The 19,070-nt window shown below is 35.6% G+C and overlaps 2 protein-coding genes across 2 annotated transcripts in view; one reads left to right on the top strand and one right to left on the bottom strand.

The window, feature by feature from the left end:
* LOC107600174 (uncharacterized) overlaps positions 1–3,739 on the bottom strand; it is a 70,078-nt gene extending 66,339 nt beyond the window's left edge. The window contains exon 1 of the mRNA XM_016291999.1: positions 3,331–3,739. The gene's annotated coding sequence lies outside the window, so the exon portion shown is untranslated. The remainder of the gene's footprint in view (positions 1–3,330) is intronic.
* A 9,285-nt stretch (positions 3,740–13,024) lies between these two features.
* LOC107600175 (protein FAM149B1-like) lies at positions 13,025–16,426 on the top strand. The gene is made up of 4 exons (XM_016292000.1): positions 13,025–13,308; positions 13,807–13,935; positions 15,943–16,110; positions 16,390–16,426. Exons 1-4 carry the CDS (start codon positions 13,055–13,057, stop codon positions 16,424–16,426), a joined length of 588 nt encoding a protein of 195 aa, XP_016147486.1. The 5' UTR covers positions 13,025–13,054.
* The last annotated feature ends 2,644 nt before the right edge of the window (positions 16,427–19,070 follow it).

Below are 19,070 nucleotides of genomic sequence, written 5' to 3' on the forward strand. Positions count from 1 at the left end.
CCCTTCAGCTTGATACAAGACCCAGAGTCCTGATCACCCTTTAGTGGTTTATTTTGTGTTAATAGCCTGCTGACTGTTCGTTTTTATCTTACTTTGAGGTTCTCTCTTACTGAAGGACTAAGTTGACCCTGAGGAAATTCTGTTTTTATGACCTCATTTTTAGGCCTGAGCTGAATCTAATAACCTCACGCCTATAAAAATGCTATTATGTGCCTGCATTGTACATCTTGTCAGTGGATGTCATGACTTTTATCACCCTGCAGTCTCTTTGCACATAATAAAAATATATATTTTTACTCAATTTAATATTTCATATTTCTAATTTATTTGGTGACTAACCCACCAAGACCAAGTATTCATTACAATAAGTCAGCAAAATAAACCCTTCAGCTTGATACAAGACCCAGAGTCCTGATCACCCTTTAGTGGTTTATTTTGTGTTAATAGCCTGCTGACTGTTCGTTTTTATCTTACTTTGAGGTTCTCTCTTACTGAAGGACTAAGTTGACCCTGAGGAAATTCTGTTTTTATGACCTCATTTTTAGGCCTGAGCTGAATCTAATAACCTCACGCCTATAAAAATGCTATTATGTGCCTGCATTGTACATCTTGTCAGTGGATGATTAAAAAAAATCAATTTAACGACAGCAGTGCCATCCAACTGACATAAATTACTCAATACAGTAGCCTGTAGGTGTGGAATAACAAGACTTTGTGGCAGCGAGACAGCGGATTCTTTTGTGAATCTTTCTCATGAGGATAACCCTCACGAACATGACCCCAATGCTAAAGTAAAAACATCTTTTACAAGCGACTGACACCGGCTTATCAGCTGACATATTTAGCAGAGCTCCTTCCATTGTTCTTGAGACGGTATAGTGAATAAAGGTTCCCTCATCAGGGTGTAAGAAATTACCCCCTTCCCCCTTCAACAGAGCTCTGTGATTGCTACGGGAGCTCCAAAAGGATAGTTTTACCTGCGGACAGAGCATCCTCTGTCCACCTTACAGAGGCTTCCATGTTGCTCTCCCTTTGTTGCTGTGCTCACACACCCACTCGGGCTGTAATTAGAATCTGGCCCTACACAATGACTCAAGAGAGGTGAAGGACTAGTCTGGAGCCACAGGCTGGGAAAAGCAGGTCATACCTGCCTACACACCTATACACAATACCGACAAACCCCACCAAGGCCTGGAGTTCACAGGAAACTAAAACCAGTGAAATCTCCTGTAACCGAATACTGAGCGGTTCTTGGGTTTCACTGACACGTTGCTGCTGCACATACCACTGAATTGTAGCTTTCTTTATAGTACATTTTTAACAAAAGGTATGTTTTTAGGTGTATTCCTGTCAACAATTGCTGAATTACAGATGAGCGCAAAACATGAGCCTCTCACACACGCCGGTAATGCTGTAAATGAGCGCTAACAACAAAAGTCTTACTCAAGGAGAAGAAAGGGATAAAGAGAATTAACTGATTTTAAAAAAATCATCTTGAAAGTAGGTTTGCTTCCAAAGGATCAGTCCCATTATATGAAAAAGTAAGAGGATAGAACACAGGAGCAATACAAATGAAATAAATTTAAGCATCTACTACTTATGATTGATATGAATGTGTTTTTTGGTGATTTATTTTTCAGTGCTGTCAAAGTCAGAGAATACCAGTAAAAATGTTTATGTGTTTTCCCCTCCTAATTAACTTTTTTTCCCATTACAAATTGTATTACAATTTAAGTGAAACGTTGAATTGAAAATGAAGTGAATTTCAAAGTTTCTAGTGGTTTGTTGTGTACAACTTAATCATGAAATCATGATAATGATCCAAAGAGCACCTTGAGCTTCAGTGGAAGCGAAAACTTCTTTATGTGCAAAGATACACATGATCAATGTCACATTTGTTTTACATCATAACTTTCCTTTTGATATTTAAATATTTTTGTCTTTTTTTATTATTTTTCAGGGTAAAGAACTTTTAAAGAACAGACTTTTGGACCCCGCTGTCTCGAGGTGGGTGTTATATAAGGCTAAATCAGCACAGCGGGTTTGATTAATCAGGTTATTGGATTGCTCCTCAGTCTGATCAGTTATGTCCTGTTGTGAACCAAATAAAACCTGTGTACTAACAGGTCTGTGCTCAACCAACACTTGTCGTACTTGTTATGAGAGAAATGCTGTGTAGAGTAGGCTAACAAAAATAATTAGTATACTGATGTACTAAAATAAACCTAAAATTGAAAAAAAAAAACGATATAGACATTTTTGACAAATTATTTTTTTGACAAAAATAAATGAATGAAAAAAAATAAAAATAAAAATGCACAACAAAATTAATAAAACTTTAAATAAAATGAAAATGGCGAAAAAATAAAAATGACAAAACAAAAAATAAAATCACTAAACTTTTATATTAAAATGAAAACACACGTTTTGCCAAGCAATTCCCCATGGCTGCTTATAACATGCAGTATCTCTGATCACAACTACAGAATCAGTGAAAGAGATACAGTGACATTATGCTGCCCTATGACAGTAACCTCCGGCTGACTTTGTTAGCAGCAGGGTCCTGGCACCAGACGTGTGGCCTGGTCTTAGGGGCTAAAAGCCACCTCAGCTGAGTGTCAGAGGCCTAGAAATACACCCTGCAAAGGCTGTCTGACTTTGTCACCTCCTAGACGTTTAACACAAAGATGTATCTTAGTTACCAGAGAAACTTACTGTGTAACTAAATAGTGCATAAAGCTCCTATTATAGGACTGTCAGCACAACCATCAAAGATGTTAGCATTTTAATGCAATTATTAACTACTTTTTATAATCTTAAATTTGAGAAAGACTGAAAAAAAACTAGTCAGTTTAATATATCACAAAGAGCTCATCTTATAACCCTCTGTTCAGTTTTAGATATCATTCATTGGTTCCGGCAACTCACATTATGTATCAAAAAGCATAAATTTAAGACTGAAAAATTATGCCAAGAGTGGACACGATGTTATGTAACGATATCCATGAGCTGTATTATGGAGTTTGCTGTCAACAAGGATTAAACATCAATGTTTCACGTCGTTGCATGTCTTTCCAGAAGGCAACAAGCCTCATAAGCTGAAGCTGAGAGGGAAAATGGGATACATGTAACTCTAAGCATTTCTATAATAAAGAATCTGTCCCATTAACTAGAGGCAACTTTTGTCAATAAAGAAACTCATATACATACATGTTTGCACATAGATTCAATAGTTAGATGGAAAATATTACAATAAAATTAATTCCAGCATCTTTTTACCATTCAGTATAAATAGAAAAGAATGTTGCGTAAAGCAAAAAGACACATTACCTTTAAATGAAGGCATTTTGGCTCTGCTTGGCAGTGGTGTTAGATGTGTTTCTTGGTTCTTTCACAGACAGAAGCACAAGCTCATTGATAAGCTCATCGGCCTCTGCGTCCTCCACATGACAGATCATATCATCCCCAGCTGTTATCCAAAACACGTATGTCAGTCAGTTCTTGTTTCAGTCCAGACCCCAGGTCCTATTCTGTAGTGCCTGCTATCCAGTTCAAATCCCCTGCTTGTGATCTTTTCTTTCCTCTCAGGTGCCAGACTGCCCTCTTTGTGTTTAACCGTCCACAGGATGGAGACCCTCTGTGATGATGAACCTGCTCTGAAAGGTACGTACCGTATGGGTTTACATCCTCCAAACAAACACACACACGCACACTGCTTTCAGCAAAGGAACAAGCTTTCTTTGTGTCTCACGTTTTACAAATACTATAAGCTGCCTGGGCTTAGCACGTAAGTGGACCAATCAGAGCTCAGAGGCTGTGGAGGAGGCTGGGTAATAGGCATTAAATCAAAGCAGATGGGAATGACTGAATATATGGGGACAGGCTATTAGTGCTGCTGGTGAGCTGCTCAGCGGCTCTGGGCGGCAGTAATCCATTTTACCCAGCCTTTGCTTCAGACACTTTTGCATAAATACCTGCTCTGTTATCCTGCAAGGTTATTTCTGGTGCAGTGTATTCTTGTTTCAAAGACCTGGACAAGGTGATTCACACAGTGTTTTGTAGCTTGTTTGTTTAATTGAGGGTAAAGAATGGTATAAACTGATGGTAAAAGTATAGTAGTGATTTAGTATAGTAGATAGAGAGAGAGAAAAGGATGGAAAGTAAGAAGGGAAGAAGGAAATGGAAATACAACAGCTGAACAAATGGTTCTCAAAAGGATTGTATTCAAAATTATAGACAAGTTATGCTAGCATAGTTATGCTGGTAGAACATGGAAAAAGTGTCATGTGCAGGCTTTTGTTGTTGTTGAACATTTACAGTACATTAACTATATCAAAGTATTTACAATGCCAATTTACTGTGTAATATTTACTGTATTTGCCAATTTCTTGTTCAAATAATATTATGATGATTCAGTGAATTATTTCCTAAATTTCCTAAAACTACACTATTGGTTTGGGGTTGGTAAGATTTTTTATTTATTTATTTGAATTCTGACAGAAGTCTCTTATACAGTATTTAATTTACCAAAATACAGAAAAACTGTAATGTTGTGAAATATTAATACATTTAAATAATATAAATAATAATATCTGTTTTTTTTTTAGATATTTTAAAATGTAATTTATTCCTACGATTGCAAAGCTGAATATTCAGCAGCATTATTACAGTCTTCAGTGTCACGTGATATTTAAAAAAATATTCTAATATGCCGATTTGATATTCAAGAAATATTTCTTATTATTATCAATGTTGACAATAGTTGTGCTGCTTAATTATTTATTTATTAATTATTACTTATTTTTCAATATTTAATTTAAAAGCATTTATTTGAATTATTAAATTTGAAAAAAATGTAACAATGTAAATATCTATTGTCACTGCTGAATAAAATAATTTATTTAAAAAATCTTACTTATCCCAAACTGTTGCACTGTAGTCTATATATAATATGGGAACGTTTTTTTAAATATATATTTCTATATAATGTTTATTAGCATAGGCAACAATACATCTTAAACTACTCTGAAGCACGGTTAAGTACATTAAATCCATTTAAAACTATGTAGCAAACCTAGCTATTTATGCCATCAGTACCAAAAGGAAAGTGAATCAGTCAGGTCTGAGTAGACTCTAGACATTCTTCCTCTGGCTACTGAAAAGTCTTAACAAAGACGTATTTTTTTAAATATATATTTCTATATAATGTTTATTAGCATAGGCAACAATACATCTTAAACTACTCTGAAGCACGGTTAAGTACATTAAATCCATTTAAAACTATGTAGCAAACCTAGCTATTTATGCCATCAGTACCAAAACATTTAAGGATGGAAAGTGAATCAGTCAGGTCTGAGTAGACTCTAGACATTCTTCCTCTGGCTACTGAAAAGTCTTAACAAAGACGTAAAGCTGGCCTAGCGGCATGTTAAGGGAAGGGACAGCGTGAATGGAGGGTGACCGGGGGGGGGGCTTGAGTTATGGGTGTATCACTTTCAACATGACCTTTCAATACCTCTCATCGCCGGCCCTCCCAAGACGACGCCAGCTATTCATCTCTCCACCTCCTAGGATTCACTGCCCCCGACCTGATGACCCTGACCACACAGTATCCTCTTGCACTATTTATACGCACTTTTCATAAATAAACTAGCCACTGAAGCACCATAAGCACATGGGCTCAATGTTGGCCCTCAAAGGAATTGAATCTGAGGATCAGTGATTTCAAACTGTGATTTCTCCATGGAGAAACAAACAACAATCATAATAGTTTTGATTTATTGAATGCTCCCTAATTGCTGATTTAGTGTCCGTATTTATTGTTTTTGTCCCTCATGTAACATACGTTTTTGATAACTAAAATAGAAAATATGGTTTATCGCCCTTTCATAAGATACTGGCAGATATGTGATGTTTGTACAGTACAGTACATACGTTTTCATCTGAGACATGTCCCCTTTTCTCAAACCCATCTTACACAGAAGCCAAACTAATAAAAAAAATCCCAAGAGGTACTACGGCATACTAATTCTTTGACTTCACTGATGAATGAGCCTTTTGTGCTACTGAAGTCGTGAATTGGTTCCATATATTGGAAAGTATGTTCAAATTAAAAACATTTTTATGATGTGAGTAGTGCTAAAAGCAAACCTAAATGTAACACTGGTATTTGCTGTTCTGTGGCTCCCTCTAGCGCTCGTTATGATTACTGTTATGATTCTGTGATCATAACGATATATTGCGGTGGGGGGGGGTTCACTTATAGGATGATTAGTAGTAATTGGTTCCATATATTGGAAAGTATGTTCAAATTAAAGACATTTTTATGATGTGAGTAGTGCTAAAAGCAAACCTAAATGTAACACTGGTATTTGCTGTTCTGTGGCTCCCTCTAGTGCTCGTTATGATTACTGTTATGATTCTGTGATCATAACGATATATTGCGGTGGGGGGGGTTCACTTATAGGATGATTAGTAGCCTACACTTTCTGTTTTATTTCCTCAGGGCAGAGTTTAAGTGTCTTGGATCTTTAATTGGTTTGACCGTAACAATCACACTGTTTGGCCACAGTTGTGTAGGCTTACATTATTGTACTGTATTGCAACCGTTCAATTTTACGCTTTAAATTAAACGTAAATGTATATTACATTTCATTGAATGGAAATTTTTGAGATATAGCATACACGCCAATTTTGTGATGAAAAAAACCCCCGATAAATAATTAGGCTACAGTTTTGATGTTTTGTTTATGTATCGTTCTGAACGAATTCTAACCGAAAGCGCTAGAACGGAGAACTGTTGCCATGGTTACTTCTCGACTTTTGTTAGCGAACGCAGCCTTTTTTGAGCGTTCTGACTTTAACTTGTAATTTTTTGTGTGGTTATTTAAACGTTCTTTTAAGACGCTTTTGAAACGTATAGACCTACATACACTCGTGTGTATGTGTAAAAACAATAGCTAGGCTACTCACTTCTGAGAACCCCTCAGCCTAGTGTTGTGTTCACTGAGGGGAGCAACACTCTTCTATTAGCTTCCCCAGAATTTGCACTGTGGTTGTCATTAAGATATGTTAATGGCAGATAGTGACAGAGACCGGTTCGTGAGTGACAGGTCGTCTGCTCTGTCTGTTGTCAGCGCGGTGCAGCTGTCAGTCTCGGTGTTTAATGCAGGTGACCGTAGAGCGCAATGAGCCGAGCGGCGGCTCTACCGGACCGAGGTTCCAGCATGGCTTTTCTGACAGACATTATCGCTGTGGTTTCACCAAGCCTCTGCTAGACTCGGAGCGAACACTTCAATGGAAGAGGACAAGAAGAGCTCAGGACAATATGAGTCCGGTTCCAGAGAGAGATGACAGCTTCAAGTAAGTGCTTCACTGGAGTTTTAGAACAATAATCTGTAGGTTCTTTGAATGTTTACGATGTCCTTGTTATTTAAATGTAGGCCTAAATGTCTTGGGAATTTCTATCTAAGAAGTTTGCTACACATGCACTTGAGGAATAAGGGGCAACACTAGTGTTAGGCTAGTGCTGTGTGTGTCTAATAGGCTAAATAAAACCTAGAAAAGCCTAGTCAAAACTGTGTTCTTTTGTGGCACGAGCTTCAATATTTAATTGAATTGTGCTCAGTACTTGATAACTACTTAATACAAGACTAATGTCATAGAATCAGGGTATAGTCTTTCCTTTGGCACGAGCGTATCTAATTGCTCAATCTACACCAGCATTTAGTTACGACTGAAGTCCCTCGCTAGAGCTGATCTTTGAAAATTGTTGAAGGCAAAAGTGTAGCTTTCTTTTGATGCATGTTTAAAAAGGAAGACTACTGCCTTCCAGGCATTGTGTCTTCTGAATAAATGTGGAATGGAAATATACAAGGCCTTAGAAATGGTTCAGTGAGTCAAGCTGAGCATTGCTGTGTTAAGAATAAATTTGCTGTTTTTTATCAAATGTATGGTGAAGGATCACTAAGCAGTTAAAACGTGTAGTTAATCCTCAAACACTTTGAATAGTAACGTGACGTAATTTTGGTCTAGAATCGAAGTACTACATGTCTGCCATCTAGTGGTAGGAAATACAAATGAGATATTACACCATATTAGGAACTACTGTCTATTTGATTAAGTATGACGTCTTGTCGCAATTTCGCGACTTTGGCGCTTAGAGGGTTAAACTGCACTGTTTAAGAAATGCATTTTCTCCATAGCAAACATCTTTCTTTCTTTCTTTCTTTAGTTTGGGATGCCAGTATCCTTATTATAGGCTACATATCCCATACTGTATAGGCCTATGCAACAAGTGACAACTGGTGTTTGAGTTTTACTGAATTTTCTAAACATCAAATTTGAGAAAAATGTCTAAAACATCCAAAATAAAACAAGTACATTAGTTCAAACTGTTGATGAGAAATATTTTTCCACACTTTTTAGTTTTTTCCCCCACACAAACAGATACCATAAAATTACATATAACACTAACCAATTTTTTTTTGTCATACAAGGCACCAATTTCCAAATTATAGATGGCAAAGATAGATAGATAGTAGGGCTGTGCAATATATCGAAATTATCGAAATATCACAAATGTACATATCGCAATATGCATATCGCTACGGCTTGCAATATTTGGGGCCATGAACAAAAGACAAAGAGAAAATCACTCACTGCTCTTACCTAAATAACTTAAGCTGTAGCTTAAATAAGAATCAGTGCATATTGAATTCATAGAGTAAATACTAAGCAGTGTTGTATTTTTCCTTTTTATTATTCAGTTCCTAAACTCATGTTAAAATAACATTTTTATGTAATGCTAGAGTAAAACACTACCGTTCACTTTCAGAAGTTGTTGTAGGGGTGCTTTCTTCTCACAAAAAGTGAAACATGTATGCTAGTTATATTAGAATCAGAATCAGAATGAGCTTTATTCACCACTTAAGTGTGCGCAAACACAAGGAATTTGTTGTGGTTTTACAGGAGCTCTTGATACATATACATACATTCAAATAACCATATATACAGTATATATGACACAAGATAGTTATAGAAGTTCACTCATTATTTAATGAGTTATCGCATATCGCATTTTTCTTCAATATCGCACAGCCCTAATAGATAGATAGATAGATAACACAACATCAAGAACCCAATTCACATACAAACATACACAGTTAGATACACTAAGCTAAATATTAAAATTTTACTTGATATTATGTTAAACAAGAGAACTGTTTTAACAAGTCAGGTTTAATGTTATTTGTACCCTGGAATGGTGTAAAATTTGACAGGCTCGTCCTGAGTGAAATAACTGTCCTGTTGTGCTTGCTGCTAAAAGGCAGACAAGAGAAAGAATTCATGTCAGTCAGCTGAGGCTTTCTGCTGCCTTGCTGGTCATGCATGTTTCATTAGGCCCTGGCGGGCAACCTGCTGAAATTATTTGCTGTTTGCTCTGGAAGAGAAACCTGAGCTGCTACTGATGCCGGGCTTCCTTGTTGACCCCTGCCAACCGTTGAAGCCCTCACCCGCCGCTAATTAGTTTTCCCCTTTCTCTGCGTTACGTCTTCTGTAGCTGTGGTGTCAGTTTGTGCTCCTGCGTACACAGAGAGGTCTTGCATCTTCTTTATCTATGTAAAATAAATAGTTAGTTGTACTTGACGTGAAATGCTTTTGGGACTGAATATGTCCTGCGGTGACATGCTATGCCCCATCTAAAACTATTTTGCAAATTTTTGTATAAATACTGCATCATTATAGGTATGTCGCTTTCATGACTTAAATTACATTGTTTTAAGGGAATTGTTCAGCGAAAAAAATGAAATTTTGCTGAAAATGTACTCACCCTCAAGCCATCAAAGATGTCGATGAGTAATGAGGTTGTTTCTTCATTGGAACAGATTTGGAGAAGTTTAGCATTTGATCTCTAATGGATCCTCTGCAGTGAATGGGTGCCGTAATGAAAGTCCAAACAGCTGATAAAAACATCACAATAATCCACATGACTCCAGTCTATCAGTCAATGTCTTGTGAAGTGAAAAGATGCATGTTTGTAAGAAACAAATCCATCATTGAAGCATTTTAACTTTAAACCATTGCATAATTAATTATTAATAATGCTTCCTCCAGAGAAAATGACAATCCGTTTTTGTCCTCTTACATCAAAATCCTCCAACATATTTGTTTAGAACTGTTTTGGACTGTTTTTGTTTGTAAACAGTGCTTGATCCGTGACATTTCGCTCCTGATTCAGACTAGATGATTTTTTTCACTGGAGAAGGAAATATTATGGATGGAGGATGTTTTGATGGATGTCTGCAGTGCTTCCCACACATAGACTTTACCCACACATACACTGTAAAATGTATTTAAGGACCACGTGTGCGAATAAAGCAAAATCCCTCCGGGTGAGTTTTCTTAATTATGTTAAACAAGAGAACTGTTTTAACAAGTCAGGTTTAATGTTATTTGTACCCTGGAATGGTGTAAAATTTGACAGGCTCGTCCTGAGTGAAATCACTGTCCTGTTGTGCTTGCTGCTAAAAGGCAGACAAGAGAAATAATTCATGTCAGTCAGTTGAGGCTTTCTGCTGCCTTGCTGGTCATGCATGTTTCATTAGGCCCTGGCGGGCAACCTGCTGAAATTATTTGCTGTTTGCTCTGTAAGAGAAACCTGAGCTGCTACTGATGCCGGGCTTCCTTGTTGACCCCTGCCAACCGTTGAAGCCCTCACCCGCCGCTAATTAGTTTTCCCCTTTCTCTGCGTTACGTCTTCTGTAGCTGTGGTGTCAGTTTGTGCTCCTGCGTACACAGAGAGGTCTTGCATCTTCTTTATCTATGTAAAATAAATAGTTAGTTGTACTTGACGTGAAATGCTTTTGGGACTGAATATGTCCTGCGGTGACATGCTATGCCCCATCTAAAACTATTTTGCAAATTTTTGTATAAATACTGCATCATTATAGGTATGTCGCTTTCATGACTTAAATTACATTGTTTTAAGGGAATTGTTCAGCGAAAAAAATGAAATTTTGCTGAAAATGTACTCACCCTCAAGCCATCAAAGATGTCGATGAGTAATGAGGTTGTTTCTTCATTGGAACAGATTTGGAGAAGTTTAGCATTTGATCTCTAATGGATCCTCTGCAGTGAATGGGTGCCGTAATGAAAGTCCAAACAGCTGATAAAAACATCACAATAATCCACATGACTCCAGTCTATCAGTCAATGTCTTGTGAAGTGAAAAGATGCATGTTTGTAAGAAACAAATCCATCATTGAAGCATTTTAACTTTAAACCATTGCATAATTAATTATTAATAATGCTTCCTCCAGAGAAAATGACAATCCGTTTTTGTCCTCTTACATCAAAATCCTCCAACATATTTGTTTAGAACTGTTTTGGACTGTTTTTGTTTGTAAACAGTGCTTGATCCGTGACATTTCGCTCCTGATTCAGACAAGATGATTTTTTTTCACTGGAGAAGGAAATATTATGGATGGAGGATGTTTTGATGGATGTCTGCAGTGCTTCCCACACATAGACTTTACCCACACATACACTGTAAAATGTATTTAAGGAGCACGTGTGCGAATAAAGCAAAATCCCTCCGGGTGAGTTTTTCTTAAATTTTAATAAGAACATTATTTGACATATATTATTCAATATATATATTTGACTAGTATCAGTAAAATCTGTGTACCATTCACTGAGAGAGACACTGTATGACAAAGTAAGGAGAACTCTACATGCTGTAGAATGCTGTAATTTTGCATAATTTACAATGCATATAATAATGCATAATATTAGTATGTAATTAAAAGTAATAGTCGCCTATGTAATGTAAATGTAATGTAGCCTATGCCACCAGATTCTCCTGTCAACCCTATTGGAAAATGGCATCTCAGGAACCGCACGCCAGTGGTTTGAGTCTTACCTTTCGGATAGGTCCTTCAAGGTATCTTGGAGAGGTGAGGTGTCCAAGTCGCAACATCTAGCTACTGGGGTGCCTCGGGGCTCAGTTAATAAAGTCTTCAATACATGAAATGGTAAAACAAACGTATTAATGATCATTTTAAGTCGTCTTATATTTTGGGGATGGAAAAACTAAAATCTCGACACAGCCTATCGATTACTAAACTTCGAAATGATTTCAAAAAGAAAAAAAGAGCGCTGCACGTTGCAGTGTCACAAGGCGGCGCTATTGCGCGTTCAGACTGCTTCAAAGTGATTCTCAATCAATGAAAAGCGCACATTTATGCCAAGCGATTGCTTATGAACTCGAGTTGATGAATTATGACAATGTCTACTTTATGACCTTTATATAATATGTTTTAGACGGTTGTAAGAATGCATATTTTTTCTTTCATCTGAAGGATCAGCCCGCAATAGTATAGACATTTCAAAATAAGAGTCCCGGTGTATTTCGGGCTTGTTTATAATTAAAAGTCACACGTTACGGTTTTTTTTCTGACCATTATTGTTATTTTGGTTACACAATTAATTGTATTTAATTTAATTTCCATTTCATTCATAGTAAACTATTGTAGTTTCTGGCTGGGATGCTTCCCCACAGGAAGAAAAGAATAAGAACATTATTTGACATATATTATTCAGAGAGAGAGACACTGTATGACAAAGTAAGGAGAACTCTACATGCTGTAGAATGCTGTAATTTTGCATAATTTACAATGCATATAATAATGCATCATATTAGTATGTAATTAAATGTAATAGTAGCCTATGTAATGTAAATGTAATGTAGCCTATGACACCAGATTCTCCTGTCAACCCTATTGGAAAATGGCATCTCAGGAACCGCACGCCAGTGGTTTGAGTCTTACCTTTCGGATAGGTCCTTCAAGGTATCTTGGAGAGGTGAGGTGTCCAAGTCGCAACATCTGTAGGAGAGTAAAATTAATTCTCAGTAAATTTCTAAATAGCATACAACACTGCAGTTTATTATAATTAATATGCACCTAATAACTAACACTAGATCAATAAGAGACATCAGGGCATTGTTCTGTGTATAATTTTAATGACTCTCCCAGTTTCCTGTTTTTAGTGCATGCGTCTAACTGTTTCAAATGCTTCACTAGATGCACCATCTCCTCAGTTGTGGGATTATTTGCTTTGTGCATCAAGTGGTTTAGTGTTTGGTTTGTCTTGCATGCAGGAGTTTGAGCGGGCGAATACACAGCGTGTGCGTCAGCTCTTTTTTACCTCTGTGGATGAGCTGCTATATGAGGGGAGAGTCAGCAGCCGCTCGGAGTCACTGCAGGAGGAGTGTGAGGAGTGGAACGGACACACCCCTCATCTCAGGTACAGCTCCTTTGTGAAATTTTTTTTTTGACTGTTCTGTGGCTAAAAGGGTTAGGTAAATTTAGAATTTAAAAATAAAAAAAATGTAATAAAACGTTATATTCATCATATAATCCTGGGGAAGAAAATCACAGTTTCCACAAAAAATATTGAGCAGTTTTCTACATTGAGTGGGTGGTGACAAGCAACTTAATCAATATTAACATATTTTGAGCTGTTGTATAAAAGCACTATCACACATCGCTGCCTCTTGTTACTTCACAGAAACTGCCCAAGGCATTGTTGATTGTTATAATATAGGCTAACATTCACAAATTAGGAATGGAGATTTTTTTCCCAAGTTTTGTATTGCTTTACTTTATCCCCTTTAAATCAAAATCCAAATTCAGCAAATTCAATAATTGAATTAGGATTGAAAAGGAATCTTTAAATAATTTCTGAAGCTTGCACAACCCTGCTAACTGATACTGTCTTGTTGTGCTTCATCCTTGACTACAGAATTTTAGGGAATCAGATGGAGCCTCCTAAACAGGAGGGTGTTCAGTACATCTGCAGACGAGAGTCCAGTGCCAGAACCTCCTTCTTCTCCACACCCAGCTGTCTGGACGAAAGAGAAGACCATAGCGAGTAAGCCCCTCAAAAACATTAAATTATCTAAATTAATTTTAACAAAAATTAACAAATATACATGGATTAGATTTACTGTTAATGAAAATGTATGCCCATTATTAATTAGTTGCTTTGTTTTAAGGATATAACAGCTCACAGCTGGAATAATTTCATTATTTAAACTGTATAAAAGTTTTCTCACTGAAAACAGAATGAATGAAACTGTGATTTATATGTGGTTCCATTTAATAGTTGTTCAGTGAGATTAATGAGTCCTCTTGAGTCTCCATTTAGGGCACTGAGCAGTGATGGAGGTCTGTCTGGCTGAGGGCCAGTGCAGATGGTTGGAAAAAGCCTGTAAAACTTGTCAGGGAAGAACAGAAATCTCAGATATTTATTTCCAAGAAACCCTAATTGTTTACTGGCAGTGTGTTTCACCCCTCCTTTGTATGAAATGCTTTAAGTCAGGTGTCATAAAATCAGTAAATTAGTTTAAAGAGTATAATTAGATACACTACATTTCAAAAGTTTGCTGTCAGTAAGATTTTTAAAGAAGCCAATAGTTTTATTCAGCAAGAACTAAAATTGCATTAAGCATTAAATTGATTAAAAGTGACAGTAGAGACATTTATGATCTTACAAAAGATTTCAAATAAATGCTGTTCTTTTAAACTTTATATTCATCAAAAAATCCTGAAAAAATGTATTACAGTTTCCACAAAAATATTAAGCTGCACAACTGTTTTCAACATTGACAATAATATGAAGAAAATGTTTCGTAAGCATCCAATAAGCATATTAGAATGATTTCTGAAGGATCATGTTACACTGAAGGCTGGAGATATCACAGGAATAAATTACATTTTAAAAAATGTTAAAATAGAAAGCGGTTATTTTAAATTGTAAAAAATATGTCATAATATCAATGTTTTACTGTATTTTGATCAAACAAATGCAGCCTTGGTGAGCATAAGAGAATTATTTCAAAAGTCTTACCATCCTCAAACTTTTTAACTATAATATAATATAATATAATATAATAGTTAAAATAGAAAGCGGTTATTTTAAATTGTAAAAAATATGTCATAATATCAATGTTTTACTGTATTTTGATCAAACAAATGCAGCCTTGGTGAACATAAGAGAATTATTCCAAAAGTCTTACCATCCTCAAACTTTTTAACTATAATATAATATAATATAATATAATATAATATAATATAATAGCACTTTAGTATAGGGACCAATTCTCACTGTTAACTAGTTGCTTATTAGCATGCCTGTAATTAACATATTGGATGTTTATTAGTACTTATAAAGCACATATTCTGCATGATCATATTTTACATCCCTAATCCTACCCAATACCTAAACTTAATAACTACCTTACTAACTATTAATAAGCATAAAAGGCAAAAGTCGTAATTGGACCTTAAAATAAAGTGTGTATATATAATAATATAATTACTATTATATTATTATTATTATTAATTACTATTATAATATAATATAATATAATATAATACCATTATATGTATATATGTAGATTTTAGTGTAGAATATGTAGATAAATATGTAGTTTAATATGTAGAAGTTCAATTTAAACTAATGTTCTTCTACAATTTCTTGTAGTTATGTACAATTTACCACAATATTATGTTTATCGTTGGAGTTACTCCTGAACTTTTTAAGGTCGGTCTTATCTTACGAAAAATGTTTGGGGTCCTTTCTCTCTTGATTAATGGGCTCAAGCTATTGATTGGTTCCTGGGCATAACTCTTTTTGCTTGACTGTACTTATCTATTGTTTTGAAATATGCACGGAAGCCTATCATACATTATACATTTGATATAACACATAAAACCAACCCTCAAGGAGGAGGCCTCTCACCTGATTAAAAATATGCAATATGTTATGAAGACACTGAACTGAACATGTCCACAGGCGATGCATTTATCAGTCTGGCCTGGCTGTGGCGGGATTTTGCTTCCTCCCTCATTTCTCTCTCTCTCCCTCTGCCTGCAGGCTGTATGTAGCAGGCCGCAGTCTGGCCCCGGGACTTTGGTGTGAGCAGTCTGTCCAGAGCTCCAGCTCTCCGCTTTGTGAGCATTCACTCAACCTCTCAGAGGAAGAGGAGGTGTATGAAGCAGAGGGCAGCATTGAGGAGTTTTTGGCTTATGATGGAGAAGAAATGTACGTTACAAGTTATCCTTTACTCAATCTGCTAAGAATTTTTTATTATATATTTCTTAATATACTAATTTAATATGAATCATTCCCCTCTAATATTATGCAACAGAGGCAGAAATAGCTTTTGCTTTTCCTTCATAAACAAACCATAATTGTAGGGAAGACTGAGGCAAGTTGTCACACTTTTTTACTCCGATGAATATTTTTCACTGTAGATTTATTTTTGAAAATACACATACCTTAAATTCTTAGCTTCTAAAAAGACTTCTAAAAACATTTCAGCTGGTACTGCCCAAGAAAAAAAGATACAGTTCATTAAACGCTCTTTTATGACAATATGTCTCAGTAATGGTTGGTTTTCACAATGTAACCTGCTATTAAACAGCTTATTTTATTCAGCAAAATCTAAACAGTAAACTAATAATTGAAAAACAAAACAATTCATTAAAAAGCAAAAGTGTAAAAGATAACATGCAAAAATGCATAAGAGAATTATTTCAAAAGTCTTACCATCCTCAAACTTTTTAACTATAATATAATATAATATAATATAATAGCACTTTAGTATAGGGACCAATTCTCACTGTTAACTAGTTGCTTAGTAGCATGCCTGTAATTAACATATTGGATGTTTATTAGTACTTATAAAGCACATATTCTGCATGACCATATTTTACATCCCTAATCCTACCCAATACCTAAACTTAATAACTACCTTACTAACTATTAATAAGCATAAAATTAGGAGTTTACTGAGGCAAAAGTCGTAATTGGACCTTAAAATAAAGTGTGTATATATAATAATATAATTACTATTATATTATTATTATTATTAATTACTATTATAATATAATATAATATAATACCATTTTATGTATATATGTAGATTTTAGTGTAGAATATGTAGATAAATATGTAGTTTAATATGTAGAAGTTCAATTTAAACTAATGTTCTTCTACAATTTCTTGTAGTTATGTACAATTTACCACAATATTATGTTTATCGTTGGAGTTACTCCTGAACTTTTTAAGGTCGGTCTTATCTTACGAAAAATGTTTGGGGTCCTTTCTCTCTTGATTAATGGGCTCAAGCTATTGATTGGTTCCTGGGCATAACTCTTTTTGCTTGACTGTACTTATCTATTGTTTTGAAATATGCACGGAAGCCTATCATACATTATACATTTGATATAACACATAAAACCAACCCTCAAGGAGGAGGCCTCTCACCTGATTAAAAATATGCAATATGTTATGAAGACACTGAACTGAACATGTCCACAGGCGATGCATTTATCAGTCTGGCCTGGCTGTGGCGGGATTTTGCTTCCTCCCTCATTTCTCTCTCTCTCCCTCTGCCTGCAGGCTGTATGTAGCAGGCCGCAGTCTGGCCCCGGGACTTTGGTGTGAGCAGTCTGTCCAGAGCTCCAGCTCTCCGCTTTGTGAGCATTCACTCAACCTCTCAGAGGAAGAGGAGGTGTATGAAGCAGAGGGCAGCATTGAGGAGTTTTTGGCTTATGATGGAAAAGAAATGTACGTTACAAGTTATCCTTTACTCAATCTGCTAAGAATTTTTTATTATATATTTCTTAATATACTAATTTAATATGAATCATTCCCCTCTAATATTATGCAACAGAGGCAGAAATAGCTTTTGCTTTTCCTTCATAAACAAACCATAATTGTAGGGAAGACTGAGGCAAGTTGTCACACTTTTTTACTCCGATGAATATTTTTCACTGTAGATTTATTTTTGAAAATACACATACCTTAAATTCTTAGCTTCTAAAAAGACTTCTAAAAACATTTCAGCTGGTACTGCCCAAGAAAAAAAGATACAGTTCATTAAACGCTCTTTTATGACAATATGTCTCAGTAATGGTTGGTTTTCACAATGTAACCTGCTATTAAACAGCTTATTTTATTCAGCAAAATCTAAACAGTAAACTAATAATTGAAAAACAAAACAATTCATTAAAAAGCAAAAGTGTAAAAGATAACATGCAAAAATATATAAGTATTGTTATTATTATTATTTTTTATTATTATTTAAGCTTGTATACCTGTATATTGTCATAAAAAATATATTGTAAAAATGTATTGTTTTTTCCATAACATTAAGAACACATATGACAACGTACTCATATAAAACTAAATGCATGATATTGAATATCATGAATATCATTATATTTAAATTTTAGTTTGGAGATAATAATAATAACAATCTGTGAGTAAACACATTCAAATAACTGGATCTTTGACTCAAACGCACTGTGATATGCAGTAGTCATTGTGACAACTAGCCCCAGACTACCTTACTCTTGATTTCCATTGAATCAAATTTCTTTGCATTTCAATAGATATTCAGTAACTGGCCATCTGAATTCTGCAAATACTATGCTGCCTCGTTACATCCTCTGTTTTCTGCAGTTTTATTCACCATAAATGGACTAAGGCATTAAGGCATTCTGTCAGAAGGGAATATTTTGTTGTAACTTGCGTAATTCTTTTGACTGTAGGGAAGAGGAGGAGGTGAATCAGAGGAAGTCTTCATCCGTGGCCCCCAGGGGTTCTTTTGAGTCAGATATTTTCAATTGAATCAGTTCATAGTTCAACAAACTGGTCTGAATGATTTGTTGATAAATCATACCGATTCACTTCTTAAGTTCAGCTCACTGACTGACTGATCGGTGGTTAACAGGTCCCTGGAGGGGAGATTGTGTATAATTAACGATTTTGAACTGTTTATCATATGGCTCTAGAATGTAATACACAAAACATATGGGCCGCTTTTATGATACTTTTAAGATACTTTTGTAGCATTCTTTTTGACGCTTGAAAGCTCCAGTCCCAATTCATTGTAACGTGTGAAGCGTAATTTCTTCTTATGTGCTCCTCTGAGAATGTTTTTTTGGGTGAACTATACCTCTGCGTGCACCATTTTATATCCTCACAAGTTTTAC

This window comes from Sinocyclocheilus grahami, unplaced genomic scaffold (assembly GCF_001515645.1).
Source record: "Sinocyclocheilus grahami isolate Dianchi unplaced genomic scaffold, SAMN03320097.WGS_v1.1 scaffold279.1, whole genome shotgun sequence".
Lineage (NCBI taxonomy): Eukaryota > Metazoa > Chordata > Actinopteri > Cypriniformes > Cyprinidae > Sinocyclocheilus > Sinocyclocheilus grahami.